The sequence below is a fragment of the Pongo pygmaeus genome, chromosome 19 (assembly GCF_028885625.2).
Source record: "Pongo pygmaeus isolate AG05252 chromosome 19, NHGRI_mPonPyg2-v2.0_pri, whole genome shotgun sequence".
Taxonomy (NCBI): Eukaryota; Metazoa; Chordata; class Mammalia; order Primates; family Hominidae; genus Pongo; species Pongo pygmaeus.
The window spans coordinates 641,790-664,456 of NC_072392.2; the positions used below are offsets into that span (position 1 = coordinate 641,790).

The 22,667-nt window shown below is 50.3% G+C and overlaps 1 protein-coding gene across 2 annotated transcripts in view; it reads right to left on the reverse strand.

Moving 5' to 3' along the window:
* The window catches only part of NXN (nucleoredoxin), a 180,764-nt gene that overhangs the window by 52,351 nt on the left and 105,746 nt on the right, over positions 1 to 22,667 (reverse strand). The window contains exon 1 of one of the 2 annotated variants that reach the window (XM_054459705.2): positions 15,679 to 15,927. The exons of the other annotated variant lie outside the window; for it this stretch is intronic. Coding sequence (XP_054315680.1) covers positions 15,679 to 15,714 — 36 coding nt within the window. The 5' untranslated portion in view covers positions 15,715 to 15,927. Of the gene's footprint in view, positions 1 to 15,678; positions 15,928 to 22,667 lie in introns of those variants that run through there. 2 annotated transcript variants of the gene reach the window in all.

Below are 22,667 nucleotides of genomic sequence, written 5' to 3' on the forward strand. Positions count from 1 at the left end.
AGGCTGGTCTCGAACTCCTGACCTCAGGTGATCTGCCCGCCTCAGCCTCCCAAAGTGTTGGGATTACAGGTGTGAGCCACTGCGCCCGGCTGATTTCTTGTCTCTAAAAGGCACTGCTATGGCTTAACATGAGCAGGATTTAAAAAATAGTAGCATTTGCCAGGTTCATGCCTGGCCATTAAGAAAAAATAAAGCAGGAAATTTAGACGGGCGTTTCCATCAAAACACAAAAGTCCAAGACTCTGGCCGGAAAGCCATTTTTACAATGCAGTATTTGTGCACGTCACTTTACTTCCAAACAGCGAACTCAAAGGGGCCATCACACGACTGGTTCCAAATGCCTCCTACTGAGAGACACAGGCAGCTTGCCTCCTGGTTACCTTCTCTGTTTGAGGCTTCAGAAGCTAACAAGAAAGCGGACAGCAGCAGGAATGGCCCTGGATGTTAGATGCATCAGACAGAGAGGCTGAAGTGTGGTCTGAGGAGGGATAGCCGGGGGTGGTGGAGATGACGGAGGTTTTTCTGGATAGGCCAAGTGCCTATCCACTGCTCAGTAGGACGTCGGCTCCACACCACACATGTGCCTGGTCATTTTTCATCAATAAACATTCAATGAGCATCTCAAACCTACCAGGCATTTATGCCAGACGGTATGGGGTCAGATGAAGACAAAGGTCTTCGCCTTCGAGAAAGGAAGGGAGCCTGTCCGGTAAGTAACAGGCTCCGGCTTCCTCTCTAAACCCTCCCCTGGGATGGCAGTCCCCGCCCCACCCACACCCTTTGTTCCATGGCAGGCAATTGTGGTGGGTGTGCACGCTTGATCTAAGACCAATCACGCTCTCTCCTGGGAATTCAGAAAGTGGATACAAAGACAGATTCACTAAGACCGGAGCTTCCCAGCTGGGCGCGGTGGCTCACACCTGTAATCCCAGCACTTTGGGAGGCTGAGACAGGTGGGTCACCTGAGGTCAGGAGTTAGAGACCAGCCTGGCCAACAGGGTGAAATCTCATCTCTACTAAAAATACAAAAATTAGCTGGGCGTGGTGGCAGGTGCCTGTAATCCCAGCTACTCAGGAGGCTGAGGCAGGAGAATCGCTTGAACCTGGGAGGCAGAGGTTGCAGTGAGCCGAGATCGCACCACTGCACTCCATCCTGGGCGACAGACAAAAAAAAAAAAAAAAAGATGGGAGCTTCCCAACCAGCGTGCTAGGAGCAGGCTCCAGGAGGGCACCGCACTGACCCTCTCAGCGTCAGGGGCCACTGGACTCCCTCTTCTCTCCCTCCACGTCCTTGTCCTCTGGCAGCCAGGTGCCTCGTCCCTTATCTCCACAGACAAGCAATCATCATTTCCTAAATGTGACAGGATGCAGAGCAGGTAGAGGAGTGCTGAAGAGCTGACAGTGGAGGTGAGAACCATAAACTCACGTCAAGGGCAGGCAGGGGTCGCCTTGCTGGGCCAGGGACTGCAGAGAGAAATGGAGCTGACAGAGAGGAGGACAGATAAGGAGGGGCAGGAGAGACACCAGTCAGACAGCAGTGAACGAGAGAAGCTGCAGAGGCCCCAAGGAGCCCGAGAGCGACCTGCTCCTCAAACCCCAGGCTGGTCCCTCCGCATCCCAGCTGGGTGCCGTTCCTGCATCTGGAGGCCCCTGCGACAAAGGACTGTGTTCAGAGAGTCTAACCCAATCCACCTAAGGCAGCTGGAGTCCCTTTCTGCTCCTGGTAAACAACTCCTAACTAAGACAGGTACGTGGGTCTGTGTGTGTGTGGAGAGTCCGAGCACATCACTAAATCCTCACTGCTTAGAACGCCAGAAAAAGAAAAGCAAAATCACTTGACGGACACTCTCAGCCCTTTCAAATCCCTTTCTCACGGATCATTCTTCTGTCTTCCCCACGAGCCCCAGGGCCTGGGGAGGAGACACCTGCTCCTGCTCCCACGAGGTACGCAGAGGAAGGAGCAAGATGATGGCTTCAGACAAGGGAGCACATGAGTTTCCCGTACCTCCTGCTCCCTGCAGCCAGCAGCCCATTTCTTAAGTGGGAGCCTAAGATACACAAACGTTTCACATGTGTGCGGACACCAGAAAAGTCAGTCCACTGCTCCGACCTGTGGGTCCAAGGAAGGTGGCCGTGAGCAAACTCACAAACTTGCCAAGAAATGCCATTTTGTGAGTTCCCAAAGTAGGGCTCTTCCTCCGGGAAGGTTTTGTGAGCTCACTGTCTCCAGGGGGGCTGGGGGGGCACCCAGTTTTGCTCACTCGCTCTCTCCAGGGGGGCGGCGTGGGGGCCCCGGGAGCTGAGTCAGGAGGGACGAAGGCGGGAGGTTTCTTCTGCAGACAAGATGAATGGCCACACGTCCCTTAGAGCACACTCCCGAGGTAGAATCACACACATGATATTCAGAAGCAGGCACAGTACATCTTCCCCAACTTTAGTTTCAAAGGCAGTTCAATGAGGGGGCTGCCGTCGGCGGACACTCCCCGGCCAGGTGTGTGGGCACCTTCCCGTGCGCTGGTTCCAGACGCCACCAGTGCCACAGAACCAAGACGGGCAGAGGGTGGAGTTTCTGGGGTTGCAACAAGACTTGACCTTCTCCTCCAGAACAGAAACGTCCCAGTGAATCAGACCCGGACGATGCCACTAATCACTTGCTTAGGAAACTTAAAACTGCTGAGGCCTTCGGAACAGAAACCACACACAAACGGCTTCTCCATCAGGAGCACAGCTTCTCCATCGGGAACACGGCTTCCTGGGACAGGCTGAACACTTTAAAGAGCATGATAATCCTGTCAACTTTTAGCAGAACCGAACTGCTAAACATCAATAAGTTTCAACCTGGTCTCCAGACCACCCAGAGAAAGGTCTGTGTCCAAAACCCGGGGGAGGCGGTGGGGAGGCCGGGGTCCAGCAAGCCTGAGCTCCGCTTGCCACTTGGCTCCGGCTCCACCCAAAGTTCCCCGGCTGAAATGAAGACGCCAGGACAAAGGGCAGCAGGAGCCTCTGGGCTGCAGATGGGAGAGAAGATGCTTAGAAGGCATGAGCGGGGGGCGGGAAGCAGAGGGGCTGAGGGGGCTACAGAATGAATCTGAGGTCACCGTGTCCTCCAGCTACAAGAAAGGGTAGGTGGAAAGAGCAGGGTGGCAAAGTCAGCCAGGCTGGGAAGGTCCCTTCACCTCTCTGAGAAGCTACTTCCCCTGCACACTGGGAGAAACCCTCGTGCTTGCCTCATAGGCTTGCTATGAAGATGAAGGCAGATGTGAAATCCAGATGGCTGCTCCCAGCACCCAGTTTCCAAGCTCAGGCATCCACATGTATCATTTACAATTTGTGCCCTCCTCACTCAGATGTTTATTTACTTATTTTGCTTTGAATAGACTCCTTTAAAAAAAATCTATTTTGAAAGGAAACTTTATATTGCTATTGTAAGTGGAGAACCAGCACCACTCACCATAAATAGAGGCTAAGTGTCAAAATGAAAAGAACAAAGAACAAGCCATTATTACAAGTGATCTGACTCGTGTTGCCTGCGGAAAGCTGAGGTCGGCTTTCTCTATGGAAGGGAGATTAGCAAATTTTCCAGTGGTTTAAAGATGGCGCCACAGCGAGACTTTCTCCTGATCTAACCAGAGACTTGAAATGGAGAGTGGAAAAAGCTGGAAAAAGCACGCTGTAGCTCAATCAGGGGCGCCAGTCTCAGGAACGGCCCTGCCACCCTAATCCCTCAGGTCCTGTGCCAACGGAGGCAGCGGCGAGAGTCTCAGGAACGGCCCTGCCACCCTAATCCCTCAGGTCCTGTGCCAACAGAGGCAGCGGCGAGAGTCTCAGGAACGGCCCTGCCACCCTAATCCCTCAGGTCCTGTGCCAACAGAGGCAGCGGCGAGAGTCTCAGGAACGGCCCTGCCACCCTAATCCCTCAGGTCCTGTGCCAACAGAGGCAGCGGCGAGAGTCTCAGGAACGGCCCTGCCACCCTAATCCCTCAGGTCCTGTGCCAACGGAGGCAGCGGCGAGAGTCTCAGGAACGGCCCTGCCACCCTAATCCCTCAGGTCCTGTGCCAACGGAGGCAGCGGTGAGAAAAGGGAGCAAGAATCCTGTGGCCCTGGCTTATCCCTGCACGCTGGCCAAGGCCCCACAGCCTCTAGAAGGCTCTTGGCCAAACAGCAATCCCTGCTGGCTTAGTCCCAGCTCTTCTGCCATCTGGGGGCATCCCGATGATACCTCCTCACAAGTCCCATCAGCGAGAACCTGCCTCAGCCACAGCCTGAGTCGGGGCGTCTCCAGCAAGGAACCTCATCAAGCTCCCCACTGACCAGGACGTGGGCCACAAGCTGGCTCCCTGGGACCCCCCGTGCCCACAGCTGGCATCTTGCTCCCCAAACTCAAACCTGTTTCCTCTCTCCTTTCTACCTCCAGAAAAAGCCAGGATGGATTATGGAGACAGACTTGCCTCTGAATGTCCTTACTGATGCCCAGAAAATTTCAGGGGAGGGGAAAAAAGAAAACCCAACACTTCCTTTCCCTTCCAGCTCCCAGAGCTCCGAGCTGGTGTCGGATTTGGATACGGGGCTCCTGGAAGCAGATATGGAGCAGAAAGTAGGGCTGGGTGGGTGGAGGAGGGAGGCAGGAGCCCCGTCTGCTCTCTGAGTCAGCCCGAGCTATAGAGTGGGGCCAGGTCCCCCTGCATGGTCGGAATTACGCGTATGCCAAGCCTAACCGTCCTGTCCTTACAAAGGAGGCCTGGAGCTCCCTCCAGCACAAATAGCAAATTGGGAAGAAAGAGCTTGACCAGAAGGGTTTAATGCAGCATTTCCCCAGGACGCCTGTTTCCCCAGGATGCCTCAGTGTCTCAGGGACTCATGCAGATTTCCAGGCCCCACCTCTGACCCACTGGATCTGACCCAGGGGGTAAGACCTAAAGTATAAATTTTTTCTTTTTTTTTTGAGACAGAGTCTCACTCTGTCACCCAGGCTGGAGTGCAGTGGTGCGATCTCGGCTCACTGCAAGCTCCGCCTCCCAGGTTCAAGCGATTCTCCTGCCTCAGCCTCCTGAGTAGCTGGGACCACAGGCGCCCACCACCACGCCCAGCTAAAAACGTAAATGTTAAGAAAATTCCCGGCCGGGCGCGGTGGCTCACGCCTGGAATCCTGGTACTTTGGGAGGCTGTGGATCCCCTGAGGTCAGGAGTTTGAGACCAGCCTGGTCAGCATGGTGAAACCTCGTCTCTACTAAAAATACAAAAATTAGTCGGGTGTGGTGGCGCACACCTGCAGTCCCTGCTACTCGGAAGGTGGAGGCAGGAGAATCGCTTGAACCCAGGAGGCGCAGGTTGCAGTGAGCCGAGATCACGCCACTGCCCTCTAACCTGGGTGACAGAGTGAGACTCTGCCTAAAAAAAAAAAAAAGAAAAAGAAAGCCCTCAGGTAACTCAGGCCCACTGAAGTCTCTTTCCCACATGGTGTCTCTCTGTCCTTACTGTGTGTCCCTCGCCCGGGCTAATTCTTCCTCACCCTGCAGATATCAGGTCAAACATCAGCTCTTCAGGGGAGCCTTCTCTGCCTACGACCTCCCTCCCAAGTTTAGACCCAGGTGCTCTATATATGTCCAAGCCCTAGTATTCTTCCTTTACAGTACTTCTCACTATTTCTATTATATATTTTTTGTTTAATTTTTTTTTTCAAGACAGAGTCTCACTCTGTCGCCCAGGCTAGAGTGCAGTGGTGCGATCTCAGCTCACTGCAACCTCTGCCTCCCGGGTTCAAGTGATTCTCCTGCCCCAGCCTCCCAAGTAGCTGGGACCACAGGCGCCCACCACCACACGGCTAAGTTTTGCATTTTTAGTAGACACGGGGTTTCTCCATGTTAGCCAGGATGGTCTTGATCTCCTGACCTCCTGATCTGCCCGCCTTGGCCTCCCAAAGTGCTGGGATAACAGGCGTTATCCCAGCCACCGCGCCTGGCCAATTTCCATTCTGTAGTTGTGTGACTTGTTGAATCCTGTGTGTCCCCCACTGGACTACAGAGCTCCACGTTAGCTCACTCTGCTTCTGGCATCAGACATGGCACAAAGTAGGCTTGCAGTAAAAATATCTGTGGATTAAATGAATGAATCTGGAATAGCTGTTTCTAATTCTCGCTTTCCACCATACTCGCTCTTCTCACTAAGGTTTTCTAGACACCTGAAAGCAGGTACTTCGAAGGAAAGATCCTGCCGCTAGAATATTTTTCAGTTAGATGGACTTAAAACAATCCTACCTGCTCACCTGAGTGGAGTTTTAAGAGTTTAAAATTTCGGCCGGGAGCGGTGGCTCACGCCTGTCATCCCAGCACTTTGGGAGGCCGAGGCGGGCGGATCACAAGGTCAGGAGACTGAGACCATCCTGGCTAACACGGTGAAACCCCTTCTCTACTAAAAAAAAAAATACAAAAAATTAGCCAGGCGTGGTGGTGGGCGCCTGTGGTCCCAGCTACTCGGGAGGCTGAGGCAGGAGAACGGCGTGAACCCAGGAGGCGGAGCTTGCAGTGAGCCAAGATCGCGCCACTGCACTCCAGCCTGCGCGACAGAGCGAGACTCCGTCTCAAAAAAAAAAAAAAAAAATTGCGGCCAGGCACGGTGGCTCGCGCCTGTAATCCCAGCACTCTGGGAGGCCGAGGAAGATGGATCACCTGAGGTCAGGAATTCGAGACCAGCCTAGCCAACATGGTGAAACCCCGTCTCTATTAAAAATAAAAAAATTACCTGGGTGTGGCCGCAGGCACCTGTAGTTCCAGCTACTCGGGAGACTGAGGCAGGAGAATTGCTTGAACTCAGGAGGCGGAGGTTGCAGTGAGCCAAGATCGCACTACTGCACTCCAGCCTGGGCAACAGAATGAGACTCCGTCTCAAAAAAAAAAAAAAAGAGTTTGACATTTTTCATATAGAAGCTGAGTGCAGAGGCTCACAGCTATAACTACAAGCACTTTGGGAGGCCAAGGCGGGAGGGTCAATTGAGCACAAGAGTTTGAGACCAGCCTGGGCAACATAGCAAGACCCCATCTCTACAAAAAGTAAAACATTAGCTGGGTGTGGTGGAGCAAACCGGTAGTCCCAGATAACAACTGGAAGGCTGAGAAGGGAGGATCACTTGAGCCCAGGAGTTTTTGAGGCTGCAGTGACTCTGATCACGCCACTGCGTTCCAGCTTGAGCGACAGAGCGAGACATCATCTCAAATAAATACATAAATAATTCTCATATACTAACAAAGAATAAGAAGAGAGGCAGCCTTTGAATCCCCTGGGTCTGATAGTGCCCAAGGGGCTCCAGGACAGCTTTGCTCAGGGTTACAAGCAGAGGGAAGTCAATGTTTTCCACTCAATCCAAGATATCTTCTTTGCAGCTAGTAAAAACTTGACTGCTCCCCAGGATCAAAATGTGGGTAAAATTTCCCCCAGATTTCTCTCTTAAGTTCTATTCACGAACAGGTTTGTTGAAAAGTTTTGTTTGAATTAGCAGAACTCTCTCTCTCTGAAAACACACCCCAGAAGGAAGCAGTCCTCCCATTCTCCAGCAAGTACAGGCAAGGTCCCATCTGATCCACCAGTTCTGGCAGCCAAATACCCACAAATGTTTGGCTCTGCCATGGGATATGTAGAATAAATTAAGTTTAGGGGGAAAAAATCATAAAACAAGCCTCTGAGTCTAAAGACTCTGTGTACCTTGGCAGGAGGAATGTGTGTGTTACAACAAACCCTATCCAGTGTGCCAGGGAGCTCAATCAAAACCAGCAGAAAATGATTCCTGTCATGAGACAGGCAACTCCACAGCCGGCCCCTGGGGGAGATGAAGATAAGAGGGTCCAATCTAGGCCGGGCGCCGTGGCTCACACCTGTAGTCCCAGCACTTTGGGAGGCCTAGACGGGCAGATCACGAGGTCAAGAGATCAAGACCATCCTGGCCAACATGGTGAAACCCCATCTCTACTAAAAATATAAAAATTAGCTGGGCGTGGTGGCACATGCCTATAATCCCAGCTACTCGGGAGGCTGAGGCAGGAGAATCGCTTGAACCTGGGAGGCAGAGGTTGCAGTGAGCCGAGGTCACGCCACTGCACTCCAGCCTGGCAACAAAGTGAGACTCCGTCTCAAAAAAAAAAAGAGGGTCCGATCTCTCCTTGCACTTGCCAAAATTATTTTGCATCATGGCCGAGGACAGAAAAAGCCTAAAACCCTGAGTAAGAGGAGACGGACATTCTAAAGTCAAAGCCTCTGCAAACACAAAACAAACTCCACAGGAAAACTTGCTCACGGAGGTCTTTCCCTCTGGGACTCCGGCTGGATGTCTTCTGCTAGGAGATGAGTCTTAAGTCACTGCAGGGCATGCTTTGCAACAGGAGTCTGTGGATAAAGTAGGGCTCCACTGGTCTTGCTAAGTACTTGTCTTTTTTTCTTTTTTTTTTTTTTTGAGACAGAGTCTCACTCTGTCGCCCAGGCTGGAGTGCAGTGGCGCAATCTCGGCTCACCGCAACCTCCGCCTCCCAGGTTCAAGTGAGTCTCCTGCCTCAGCCTCCCGAGTAGCTGAGATTACAGGCGCCCACCACCATGCCCAGCTAATTTCCTACTTTTAGTAGAGACGGGGTTTCTCCATGTTAGTCAGGCTGGTCTTGAACTCCTGACCACAGGTGATCCTCCTCCCAAAGTGCTGGGATTACAGGAGTGAGCCGCCGGCCACGCCCAGCCTACTGTTCACATTTCTACCAATATCCTGTTCACAACTGCCTAGGTTTTCTCCGAGACAGCTGAGGCTTTCTCTACAGTGCTCCTCTTTTCTTTCTGAGCCCTCCCCAGAACTGCCTTTCACATTCTGTTCAGGGCAACGCAGGCCCTTTCCATCATGAACCTCAAAACTCTTCTGACTTCTGCATGTCACCCAGTTCCAAAGTACTCCCACCACTTCAGGTATCAATTACAGCAGCACCCCCACTTCTCGGTACCAATTTATTTCTGTCTGAATCCATTCAAGCTGCTATAATAGGACAGTGCAGACTGTGTGGCTTAGGAACACAAAAGTTTCTTTCTCACAGCTGTGGTGGGCGGAAGTCCAAAGTCAAGGCACCGGTGGACTCAGTGTCTGGTGAGGGCACGATCCTCACAGATGGCGCCTTCTTGCTGCATCCTCACATGGTGGACGTGATCTGTCTTGGGCCTTTTCTTTTTTCTTTTTTTTTTTTTTTTGAGACGTAGTCTCACTCTGTTGCCCAGGCTGGAGTGCAGTGGCGCAATCTCAGCTCACTGCAACCTCCGCCTCCTAGGCTCAAGCGATTCTCCTGCCTCAGCCTACCAAGTAGCTGGGACTACAGGCACGCACCCAGGTAATTTCTGCATTTTTATTAGAGACGGAGTTTTGCCATGTTGGCCAGGCTGGTCTCGAACTCCTGACCTCAGATGATCTGCCTGCCTTGGCTCCCAAAGTGCTGGGATTACAGGTGTGAGCCACATCACACCCGGCCTAAACACCAACTATTCTAAAGCTGAAGTTAAGGATTTGTTTTAGACATACCTAAAACTACTGTGAAACCTTTAGTTTTCAAGAATATTCTAAAAAGCTGAGCATAAAAGCTGTAGCTTTCTTTCTCAATAGTCACCACCATCCCAAATATCACCAGGGCCATCAAAATAGGGCAGGAGGCAAGGTTTCTCTAAGTGGAATTCCTCATGGATACCTGGTAGAGGCCTCCTCTAGGTGGCACGAGTATCCTTCACTAAATAACACTGAGTAGAAGACTGAGAAGGTTATTCCTTTTGTAGTTTTCTTTCGATCCTTCCAATTACTTTAAGAGAAGAGTCTTGGTTTGATGTCAATAAATTACTAACGTTTCTCTAACACCTGCTCATCTTCCTTTTTAACCAAAGATATAAATCTTTTTTTTTTTTTTTTTTGAGATGGGGTCTTGCTCTGTCGCCCCAGGCTGGAGTGCAGTGGCGCAATCTCGGCTCACTGCAGCCTCGACCTCCCAGGCTCAAGTGATCCTCCCACCCCAGCCTCCTGAGTAGTGGGGTCACAGGTATGCACCACACCTGGCTAACTTTTGTATTTTTTTGTAGAGATGAAGTTTCACCATGTTGCGGCTAATTTTTGTATTTTTTCTATAGAGATGAGGTTTCGCCATGTTGCCCAGGCTGGTCTTGAACTCCTGAGTTCCAGGGATCCACCCGCCTTGGCCTCCCAAAGTGCTGGGATTACAGGCCTGAGCCAACACGTCCAGCCTAAATATAAATTTTTAAAATGAGTATATTTAAAGAAAAATTTAAGTAAATGGTAATATAGCTGGTATTGACATGAAAGAACCACAAAGGTGATACCGGATGGCTGAGCTATAGAAAACAGCCCTGCGGGCCGGGCGCGGTGGCTCACGCCTGTAATCCCAGCACTTTGGGAGGCCGAGGCGGGCAGATCACGAGGTCAGGAGATCGAGACCATCCTGCCTAACACGGTGAAACCCCGTCTCTACTAAAAATACAAAAAAATTAGACAGGCGTGGCGGTGTGCGCCTGTAGTCCCAGCTGCTGGGGAGGCTGTGACAGCAGAATTGGCATGAACTTGGGAGGCAGAGCTTGCAGTGAGCCGAGATCACGCCACTGCACTTCAGCCTGGGTGACAGAGCAAGACTCCGTCTCAAAAAAAAAAAAAAAAAAAAGAAAGAAAGAAAGAAAAAAAAAGAAAACAGCCCTACGGCTTACACAGGAAGGGTCTGAGATTCTGGTTCTCAGGATCTGCTATGACCGGAGGAAACTTGTTAGAACAGATTGGAGTTCCTGCTCTTCCCTCACTCTGTTAATTTGCTCGGTTGCCCTCAGGCTTCTCTTTCTATCCCATAGCTAGCCAAGGGCAGGCAGGGGCCAATTTTCTGGGTTTCTTGACCCTACTTTGAAGGCTCTCTGGCATGATAAAAATGGATCCCATCCACCAAGGAGGAAATGACAACATGATTTACTATTGGAAGCATCTGGTTCGAAGGCCACGGCACCTCCACTGTCTGGGAGAGTATCTTTACCAAAAAAACTTGCCACTCAAGAAACGGAGCAAGTTATTCCAGGAAATACTTTCAGATCCAGTTTCCCGTCCAGCTCCAGTTTGAAAATGAGGCCTTCTCAGTCTGACCCCACAACCATATTTCACAGACCGCCTCCCTAAGATGTGTTTATCCACGTTGACCATTAGTTCAAAGCGGTCGTTTGGAAGTGGAATAAAGAGTCACTCTCTAAATTCACCAAAGGAGTTAAGACAAGGAATACTGGAGCGGTTCCGACTGAGGTCACGGGGAGTTTAGGGGAAATTTTTGGTTTGGGTTTTCTCCTAGTTTTAATTGCTTATAAAAGCTCCTTAATGTCAAGTAAAGAACAACAACAAATGTGAAAAGTTAACTTTCCCCAAGATGTTTATTCAAAAGAAAAAAAAATGGTTCCCAGCAACCCTTATGCAGGAGGGAGGGGATTAGGACCAGATAATCTTGTATGAAAAGGAAAGGGAAACGCAAACTACTCAAATACAAAACAACAGCTGCACGGACGGGCCTGCCAGAGAAACAACTGATCTGCTCAGTCACGATCTGTTTCACGGATCCCAGATCTGCTCTGGGGACACCACAGTCAGCTCCACTCCCATCAAACGCGATTCAATGGACCATCCAAACCAAACTCAGGCTGCTTCCTTCTCTCTGAAAGGCCTGGCCCTCAGGCCATTCCAGACACCCCTTCCCTGTCCTCCATGGGGTACTCTGCCTTTTCACAGATGACTGAACAACAGGCAAAACCGAGCAAAGTAACAGAGGGAAGAACAGGAACTCCAATCTGTTCTAATGTGTTTCCTCTGGTCATAGCTGATCCTGAGAACCAGAATCTCAGACCCTTCCTGTGTAAGCATCAAGCAAAGGGCCCAAGACAGAGAGGTGTGGGTTACTTTTGCACTAAAAAAATTAGAAAGGGTAAGTCAGAAACTAAGGAAAACGCTCACTTCTGGCGGTGAAAGTGAGCCTTCTCTTTGTATATTATATACTTTTAAAAAATATATTATTATTATTATTATTATTTAAGACATAGTCTTGCTCTGTTGCCTAGGCTGGAGGGCAGTGGCCTGATCTCAGCTCACTGCAACCTCCGCCTCCTGGGTTCAAGTGATTCTCCTGCCTTAGCCTCCTGAGTAGCTGGGATTACAGGCGTGTGCCACCGTGCACAGTTAATTTTTGTATTTTCCATAGAGACAGGGTTTCGCCATCTTCGCCAGGCTGGTCTTGAACTCCCCACCTCAGGTGATCCACCCACCTTGGCCTCCCAAAGTGCTGGGATTACAGGCGTCAGCCACCGTGCCTGGCCTACATAGTTTTGACTTTTGAACCTCGTAAACATTTTACTTACTAAAAGAATAAAATCAACTAAAAAGTAGGAGCAAACAGCAAATCCTAAAGTTTAATATGAACAGAAACATGTGACCCTAACTCTAATAACAATTATTACCTATCTAGAGAAAAAGGCAAATAATTTAAGTGACTTGGATCTAGCTCTCTGACTATTCCTCCTTACTTGGATGTGGTCTAAGGACAAAAAGAACTGAAAAGAAAGTTTGAACTTGACTTGTTAGGATTACTGCTGGCCATGATTATGGATGTTGCAAATCTGTAAACAAGGTTATCACAGTGGGACGAGAGGAACACAGATACGGACTGGGGAAGTAAGGAAGGGCCCTGGGCGGCAGGTTCTGAGTGCAACATATCAGTATCAACTCAAGATTTTAAAACACATTTAAATTTCTCAGCTCTTTCTTCTTTTTTTTTTTTTGAGACACAGTTTCACTCTGTCGCCTACGCTGGAATGCAGTGGCACCATCTTGGCTCACTGCAATCTCCGCCTCCTGGGTTCAAGTGATTTGTGTGGCTCGGCCTCCTGAGCAGCTGGGGTTACAAACAAGCGCCACTATGCTCGGCTAATTTTTGTATTTTTAGTAGAGACGGGGTTTCATCATGTTGGCCAGGCTGGTCTTGAACTCCTGAACTCAGGTGATCCGCCCACCTCGGCCTCCCACAGTGCTGGGATTACAGGCGTGAGCCGCCGCGCCTGACCGTTCTTTGCTCTTTCTATTGAAAGTGGCTGGAGGCAGTGAGAGGCCCAGCAAGGAACACACTTCATGCCCAGATGTTGGTTTCTAAGGACCATCCCTCCACCAAAGGGAAGGAGGGTTTCTCAGAGGAAGAGCTGATTCCAAGACTAGGGGAGGGAGAGGCCAAGCTGAGCCTGAACATCTCACTGAGTGCCAGAAAAGCAAGCAAATGCTTACAGGATGCTGGGAACATGTTAAAAGACTCAAGAGCCATCTTGAAAAGACTCCCACTTAACAAATTTGGGATACAGTAAAAAATAGTGAAATTAATAAGCTATAGCAATAGATTTTTTTTCTTTAATCCCTGAGTCTGAAATGATACTAAAAAATGGAGTGGGAGAACATGAGGGGCTCTTTTTTGTTTGTTGTTTGTTTGTTTTAAATTGAGACAGAGTCTTGCTCTGTCACCCAGGCTGGAGTGCAGTGGCGCGATCTCAGCTCATGCAACTTGTCTCCTGGGCTCAAGCCATCCTCTCACCTCAGCCTCCCAAGTAGCTGAGATTACAGGCAGGAACCACCACACTTGGCTAATTTTTTGTATTTTTGGTGGGGACGGGGTTTCCCCATGTTTCCCAGGCTGGTCTCGAACTCCTGAGCTCAAGCGATCCACCCACCTCAGCCTCCCAAAGTGCTGGGATTACAGGCGTGAGCCACCGTGCTCAGCCAATGAGGGGCTCTTCATAAAGGAATGTGAGGTAATAAATGTAGAAGGAGTGACAATTTAAAGCCCAGGATTCTGCAATAATCAATGTAGAAACAGATTCAGGAGGCCAGGCACGGTGGCTCACACCTGCAATCCCAGAGCTTTGGGAGGCGAGGGTGGGAGGCTCCCTTGAGACCAGGAATTCGGGATCAGCTTCAGCAACATAGTAAGACCCCATCTCAAAAACATAAAAATAAAAATAAAACTTAGCTGGGTGTGGTGGCACATGCCTGTAGTCCCAGCTACTCAGGAGGCTGAGGAGGGAGGATCACTTGAATCCAGGAGTTAGAGGCTACAGTGAGCTATGATTCTGCCACTGCAACCCAGCCTGGGTGATGGGGCAAAACCCTATCTCTTAAAACAAATAAAACAGATTCATGAAAGAATCATCACATATCAGTGGATGTTAAGCCACTGGGTAACAAGTTACTGGGAGGAGAACATTCCTACAGTCGTAAAGTATCACACCACTTACTGCTTGTTAGTTACAAAGGAGAAACTACCTTTACAAAGTAGAGTGATCTGGCAGACATTAGCTCAACCAAATGTTTAACCTCAGCATCATCAATTACAGGACAGAACTATGATGTGGCTCCTGGTGAGAGGCAACAGGAGCTCTGCGGCATTCCTGCCAGAAATGTTTGGCCTGGATGTAATCACAAGGGAACCATTTGACAAATTCAGACTCTGGAAAATTCTGCAAGACAACAGACCTATGCTCTTCACGTATCAATGCTACATTTCTTGGGTATGGCAACGGTATTGTTGCTCGGAAGGGAACACCCTTGTTTTTAGGAGATAATGAAGGTTTAGGAATGAAGTATCATGATAAATATAATCTATTTTCAAATGCCCCACAGTATACTCGGGGGATTGGTTCTGGGACCCCCACATATTCCAAAATCCGCATATTCTGAAGTCCCACAGTCAGCCCAGCAGAGCCTGAGTGTAGGAAAAACCAGCCTCTGCATACATGGGTTTCACATCCTGAGAATACTGTTCTGTTTTCTTTGTTTTTTTTGAGACAGAGTCTCACTCTGTCACCTGGGCTGGAGTGCAGTGGCACGATCTCAGCTCACTGCACCCTCCACCTGGGTTCAAGTGATTCTCCTGCCTCAGCCTCCCAAGTAGCTGGAACTACAGGTGCCCGCCACCAAGCCCAGCTAATTTTTTGTGTTTTTAGTAGAGACAGGGTTTCACCATGTGAGCCAGGATGGTCTCGATCTCCTGACCTCATGATCAGCCCGCCTCGGCCTCTCGAAGTGCTGGGATTACAGGTGTGAGCCACCACGCTCAGCTGTGTTTTGTTTTGAGACACGGTCTCGCTCTGTCCCCCAGGCTGGAGAGCAGTGGTACAATCACATCTCACCGCCGCCTCGACCTCCCTGGCTCAAGCAATCCTCCTGACTCAGCCTCCTGAGTAGCTGGGACCACAGGTGCATGCCTCCATGCCCAGCTAGTTTTTAAAATTATTTGTAGAGATGGGGGTCTCTCTGTGTTGCCCACGCTGGTCTTGAACTCCTGGGCTGATGCAATCCTCCTGCCTCAACCTCCCATAGTGGTGGGATTGCAGGTGTGAGCCTCTGCACCTTGCTGACACTGTATTTTTGATTCACATTTGGTTGAAAAAAGTCCACACACAAACGGACCCGTGCAATTCAAACCCACGCCATTCAAGGATCAACTGTCCCTTCAGGGAAAAAACATACCCACTGTTTACACAGAGCTCTGTAGAGTTTATGTCAGGCTCATAGTGTGTTCCCCAGATCAGCAGCGGCAATGCCTGGGAACTGAGTGCGGAAACACGTTACCCACTGCTCAGTTTCGGTGAAAGGACATATTTACCGTTGCTCGGTTCCGGTGAAGGGGTACGTTTACCATTGCTCGGTTGCACGTTTACCGTTTTTCAGCTCCGGTGAAGGGACACCTCTGCCGTTGCTCGGTTCCGGTGAAGGGACATGTTTACCGTTGCTCGGTTCCGGTGAAGGGGCACGTGCGCCGTCGCTCGGTTCCGGTGAAGGGACACGTTTACCGTTTTTCAGTTCCGGTGAAGGGACGCGTTTACCATTGCTCGGTTCCAGTGAAGGGGCACCTCTGCCGTTGCTCGGTTCCGGTGAAGGAACATGTTTACCGTTGCTCAGTTCCGGTGAAGGGACACGTGCGCCGTTGCTCAGTTCCGGTGAAGGGACGTGTTTACCATTGCTTGGTTCCGGTGAAGGGGCACGTGCGCCGTTGCTCGGTTCCGGTGAAGGGACATGTTCACCGTTGCTCGGTTCCGGTGAAGGGGCACGTGCGCCATTGCTCGGTTCCGGTGAAGGGACATGTTTACCGTTGCTCGGTTCCGGTGAAGGGACATGTTTACCGTTGCTCGGTTCCGGTGAAGGGACATGTTTACCGTTGCTCGGTTCCGGTGAAAGGGCACGTGCGCCGTTGCTCGGTTCCGGTGAAGGGCACAGGATGAGCATTCATATGGTACTTGTCTTCAACTTTTCTGTAGGTCTGAAATTTCCCAAGATAAAAAGTTCGGAGTGGGGAGGGTAAGTCTTAATCCATTTCCTTCTCAGGGAATCAAAACCACGGTTCTTCAGAGTGTTGATTCTTAAATTTGCCAAAATGTAGGGGAGTGCTAGCTCAGACCCATCCGTGTTCCCCAGTTCCATATCCCATGGACAAGACACCAGCCTCAGTGGTATCAGGTCAGGAGGGCGGATTGTATGGAAAGAAACAGAATCGAGGAACAAAGTGGGCTCTGCCAATTCAAACGGCTGCCCTGGGAGTACAGGCTGTTTCTCCCTGATAAACATCGGTGAGACCAACATGAGTGTGAGGCTTTGCAGGAACTTGCCCTGCATTTCCTCCCTCTCCAGATAATTCTCTGGTCTAACATTTCAGAAGGCTTTTGACCAGACTTCCACCCTGAGATCCTTTCCAACCTGATTATAACAGAAACCATCATGACCCCATTGCTCACCCTGAGGCTCCTCTAATTAACGGACCTCTAAGGAATGCGTTTGGCATTAAAAGGGCAGAGGAGGGTAAAGTTAAGGAAGCTGCTACAAATCTGAAAACGAAGGCAACCCAGGCGGTGTTCCGTCAGTCTGCTGCCCAAGGAAGGGCCAGATGCCCTGAACCCTTCTCTCTCATTCAACACGGATGAAAAGATAAAGAATCCAGAAACTAAAGGGGAGATTCTAGAATTTACCTCCTGCTTAAGCTATCCTGGCAGTCAGGCTCCTGGATCTCGGAACTAGAACCACGCCTGGTTCTATGTAAAATCAGGAGATGGGACTAAACAGATCATCTCGTCCACACTGATTGAACAGAGGAGAAAAGCACAGCTCCCGGAAGTCATCTTTCTCGCTCCATATCATCCATCTCCCCTCCCTGTGCTCCTTCAGTGGAAGCGCATTGGGTGATATCCTCTGTATTAGGTAGCAATGTTTTCTGGGCAAGGGAAACTATTGGTATTACAAGCTGGCTGACAAAAGCTGGAGTTACACTTTTTTCTTTTCTTTTTTGAGACAGAGTCTCCCTCTGTCACCCAGGCTGGAGTGCAATGGCACCATCTTGGCTCACCGCAACCTCTGCCTCCTGGATTCAAGTGATTCTCCTGCCTCAGCCTCCTGCATAGCTGGGATTACAGGCATGCACCACCACGCCCAGCTAATTTTGTATTTTTAGTAGAGACGGAGTTTCTCCATGTTGGTCAGGCTGGTCTCAAACTCCTGACCTCAGGTGATCTGCCCACCTCGGCCTCCCACAGTGCTGGTATTACAGGTGTGAGCCACCGCGCCCAGCCAAGTTACACATTTTCTATAAAGCAATGGCACTCTCTCCCCTCCAAGAAGGACCTTGGCAATGTCTACAGAAGTCAATAATGTCTGTTATTCTTTGGCTTAGCAATTCCAATTCACAGATATGCATGTGTGAAGTGTGCAGAGATAGATGTGAAACAATGTTGCTGGGCGCAGTGGCTCACGCCTGTAATCCCAGCACTTTGGGAGGCAGAAGTGGGCAGATCACTTGAGGTCAGGAGTTCGAGACCAGCCTGACCAACATGGAGAAACCCCGGCTCTACTAAAAATACAAAATTAGCCCGGCATGGTAGCACATGCCTGTAATGCCAGCTACTCAGGAGGCTGAGGCAGGAGAATCGCTTGAACCCGGGAGGTGGAGGTTGCAGTGAGCTGAGATCACGCCATTGCACTCCAGCCTGGGTGACAGAGCAAGACTCTATCTCAAAAAAAAAAAAAAAAAAAAAAAAGTATGTGCAACAATGTTTATCATAGTATTATTTGCAACAGCAAAAGGAGAAGGAAGGAGTGAAATATCCATTTATCAGGCAGTGGGGGAAGTAAATTACGCTCTATATATTCAATAGAATACAATGCTGTTATTGCAACAATTAAAGCAGGTCGGCTATGCCGATAGGAAAAGACTGGCAAGATATTAGATTTTTTTTTTTAATCAGACATTTCTTTTGTAAGTAGGACAGACAATACCCATCACATACATGTATAAATGCACAGAAGATATTTCCGAAGGATGTATATAAGAAACTTAAGGCTGGGTGCAGTGGCTCACGCCTGTAATCCCAGCACTTTGAGAGGCTGAGGCAGGAGGATCACCTGCACTGAGGAGTTCAAGATCAGCCTGGGCAACATGGTGAAACACCGTCTCTACAAAAAATACAAAAGTTGGTGACGGGTGCCTGTAGTCTCAGGTACTCGGGAGGCTGAGGCAGGAGAACCCTTGTTGTACCCAGGAGGCGGAGCATGCAGTGAGCTGACATCGCGTCACTGCCCTCCAGCCTGGGCGACAGAGACCCTGTCTCAATAAATAGATAAATGAAACTTAAGAGAGATGATAGCTGAGGAGTTGTACCTCAGTAATATCCTTCAGTACCATGTACCTGTTTTAAGTACATGCGTGGAGTTCTGCTTTTATAAAGAAAGAAAAAGTCCTGGCAGCCTCTGACGTCGTTCAATTTCAGCCCAGACCCTATCAAGCGAGGACTTTTTAACTGAATCAGCAATTAAAGTGCTAGATGTGAACTAATCTGGTTTGTGATCTGAAAATACATATTCTTAGTGAAACAAATGATTTGAGCATGGGTTAGGGCAAGGCCAACATTCAAATACTGCAAACCCTCAGCTGGTGCCAGCCTCAGGCTGGGGGTCAGAACATGTGAGCGGAAACAGTTCCCAGGAAAGAAAACTGATGCCAGCTTGGTCAGCAAGTTCTCGGGGTTCTCCAGGGAATTCTCCAGCTTGGTCAGCAAGTTCTCGGGGTTCTCCAGGGAATCCTCCAGCTTGGTCAGCAAGTTCTCGGGGTTCTCCAGGGAATTCTCCAGCTTGGTCAGCAAGTTCTCGGGGTTCTCCAGGGAATTCTCCAGCTTGGTCAGCAAGTTCTCGGGGTTCTCCAGGGAATTCTTGCCAGTCTCTTAAGATTATGCTCAGAGTAGGGCTTGCCCAGCTACCAAAATATGCTCTCCTGTTGTTGAAGGAGAAGTTCAGCAAAACTATGTAGCTAAATGACACAAAAAGTTTTTTCTCAAAGCCTGGGAGAACAGTAGTTTGGCCTCTGAAGAATCCCAAACTTGTGGTTAATAAGAGAAAAATAGACAGTTTAACACATAGAGGATTGAAAAGTCTAAACAGGCCGGGCGCGGTGGCTCTTCCCTATAATCCCAGCACTTTGGGAGGCCAAGGCAGGTGGAACACCTGAGGTCAGGAGTTCGAGACCAGCCTGGCCAACATGGCAAGACCCCATCTCTACTAAAAATACAGAACTTAGCCAGGTGTGGTGGCGGGAGCCTGTAATCGCAGCTACTCAGGAGGCTGAGGCACGAGAATTGCTTGAACCCAGGAGGTGGAGGCTGCGGTGAGCCGACAGAATGAGACTCCATCTCAAAAAAAAAAAAAAGTCTTAACAAATGTCTTAGCAGGCAATTACCCTGCAAAGAGTGTGCAGAAGCTGTTCAGATGTAAGTGGGGGTCCTGTGTGGTTTTTCTGCCTTGCTACTAATGACCTTCAGAGTGACAGGAGCATGACCTATTCCGGGGACACAGCAGGGACGTGTGTTGTGCTCCAGCAGAGCCTGTGCAGCGTCCCATGCGTCATCTCCTAGCTGGACACTGGCAAGAGTTCCAGAGTCATCTCCCTCCCTCCATTCTTGAGGCCGCTTCCCTGGGAACCATTCCCCAGAATTCCCCTCTCCTCCAGCCTTCGCACGTGGGATTACCTCTATCTGATCTGCCCTTCCCCAGAATTCCCCTCTCCTCCAGCCTTCGCCATGGGATTCCCTCTATCCGATCCATTCTTCCCGGGAATTCCCCTCTCCTCCAGCCTTCACACATGGGATTCTCTCTATCCGATCCGCCCTTCCCAGCAATGTTTACCTGACTCCAGCTCCTTGATGAGAATCACTGGGAAACTCCCTGACCGTATCTCCCTCGAACTGTCATCCAGCCAGCAGAGTGAGGGAGCTCCTCCTTGGCTCTCACCCGCAGACTTAACGCCTTCGCTCTCCCCAAGCACAGAAACTACCTTCTTTTTTTTTTTTTTTTTGAGATGGAGTCTCGCTCTGTCACCCAGCCTGGAGTGCAGTGGCGCGATCTCTGCTCACTGCAACCTCCGCCTCCCGCGTTCACGCCATTCTCCTGCCTCAGCCTCCCGAGTAGCTGGGACAACAGGCACCCACCACCACGCCCAGCTAATTTTTTGTGTATTTTTAGTAGAGTCGGGGTTTCACCATGTTAGCCAGGATGGTCTCGATCTCCTGACCTCGTGATCTGCCTGCCTCGGCCTCCCAAAGTGCTGGGATGACAGGCGTGAGCCAACGCGCCCGGCCGAAACTACCTTCTCTACCTCATGATCACCCCAGTGCCAGCACCGACCCCGGGCTGGGCCCACCATCCCGCCTGTGTTTGTAGGATAAGTAAATGAGCAGAGAAAGGAAAATGTCCAGATGCACAAAAAGGAAACCTCGGAAATCCCTGCAACCAGAGAAAGGTACAGAAAACACGGAGGCCGAGTGTTGGAGCTTCCCAGGGCCGCAGGTGGAAGGTCTCCCAGGCTTTGTATCACTGCAGACGCCAGGTGGTGGCTGGGGCAGATTCTACCCGAGCCTCCTGCCTTATATTAAGTCCCACCCTCCACACAGACGAACCTCTAGACTTGGGTGAACCCCACTGACCAGACAGTTCCTTCTCATCTCACATCCTGCCTCCTGTTTGCTAACTTCCCAGCACAGATCTGTTTCTCTGTAAAGGGCAGGCAGCCCTTACACACCCTGGGTTACATCAAAGGCCAGAACGAAAGGCCAGAACGGCTTAAGAGGGCCGTCCAGAACAGGCTGCTGACACCAACCCGAGAGTGATCCAGCTTCTGACTCACCAGGCACCAGCTCATGCTCTCTGATCCAGGAGCTCTGACAAGCGACTTGAGGTTCCAGGGGGCTGCCTGACACATCTCTGCTCCGACCAACAGGGTTAGGAACCTACACAGATTACGAGGTGGAAGAAGGAAGGTCTCTAAAGTTCCTGAGCTGCAAACAGGACCATTTTGGCAAAAGCTCCTGTGTCCCTGTTCACATCCACATACTTTAAGTATTATTTCTGCAGCACTTAAATACTTTAGAAAGATACTGTAAGAATCGTTGGCATATATAGGTTTCGATGAAATCACTCAGAGAGCCCTCCCCACTAGGGAAAGACTCCTCATTACGGAGCCCAGTTCTGTAAGTTCTCCAGCGAAATGAGTGAGGAGGGAAGGGGGACGTGGTCACTCGTAAAATCTTGACGCTCTTTTTCAGTTCCTCTACTCGTTCGTGTTCCATGGACAGTTAACAGCTACGTCCTGCCAATTCTCCTCCAAGCCTCTCTGGGAACCAGTTCTTTGCCTCTGATCTCGGTTAAGAACCGCCGACCTGCTGCCCAGAGTGAAAGGTGGCGTGCGTGAGCTCTCGTGCTGCCCAGAGTGAAAGGTGGCGTGCGTGAGCTCTCGTGCTGCCCAGAGTGAAAGGTGGCGTGCGGGAGCTCTCGTGCTTAGGAAGGAAGGGATGGTGCCAGGCGCTTGGTGCTTGCCTTAAGCCAGTAGTTTTCAACCGGGGGGGTGGTTGTGCTTCCCAGGGGCCATTTAGCAATGCCTGGGGACGTTCTTGGCTGTCACACTGGGGGGTGGAGTGTTACTGACACAGTAGGTAGAAGCCAGGATGCTGTCCACATTCTAACATGTGCAGGACAGCTCCTCCCACAGCAAAGAAGTACCTGGACTTCAGAACGTCAACAGGGCCAAGAAACCCCACACCAAGCCTCTCCTGGGATTATTCCAGTCTCCATTTGGCCCCCAGTCACTTTCTGATTCCAGTTCCCCAGCCCAGGAACGGAGGTAGTGGATTAGAGAAGCAAAGGGAAAGTTCATCCAGCAAGATTCTGGTTCTGTGAGTGTTACTAACGGGGAGAGCACCTTGAAGGTACCGTGGGACGTGGGTGATTCATGAGCCTGAATCGTCTCACCGTTATCATGTGATCAGAGTGAGGCAGCCTAAGGGAGCATCACAGGATGGCAAGGGCCAGGTTGAATGAAAAATCCTGGCTGAGTTCAGTGGCTCAGGCCTGTAATCCTAGCATTTTGGGAGGCCAAGTAGCGAAGACTGCTTGAGTCCAGGAGTTCGAGACCAGCCTGGACAATATACTGAGACCCTTTCTCTACAAAAAAAAAAGTAATAATACAAATAATTAGCCAGGTGTGGTGTCACGTGCCTGTAGTCCCAGCTACTTGAAGGCTGAGGTGGGAGGATTGCTTGAGCCTGGAAGGCGGAGGTGCCAGTG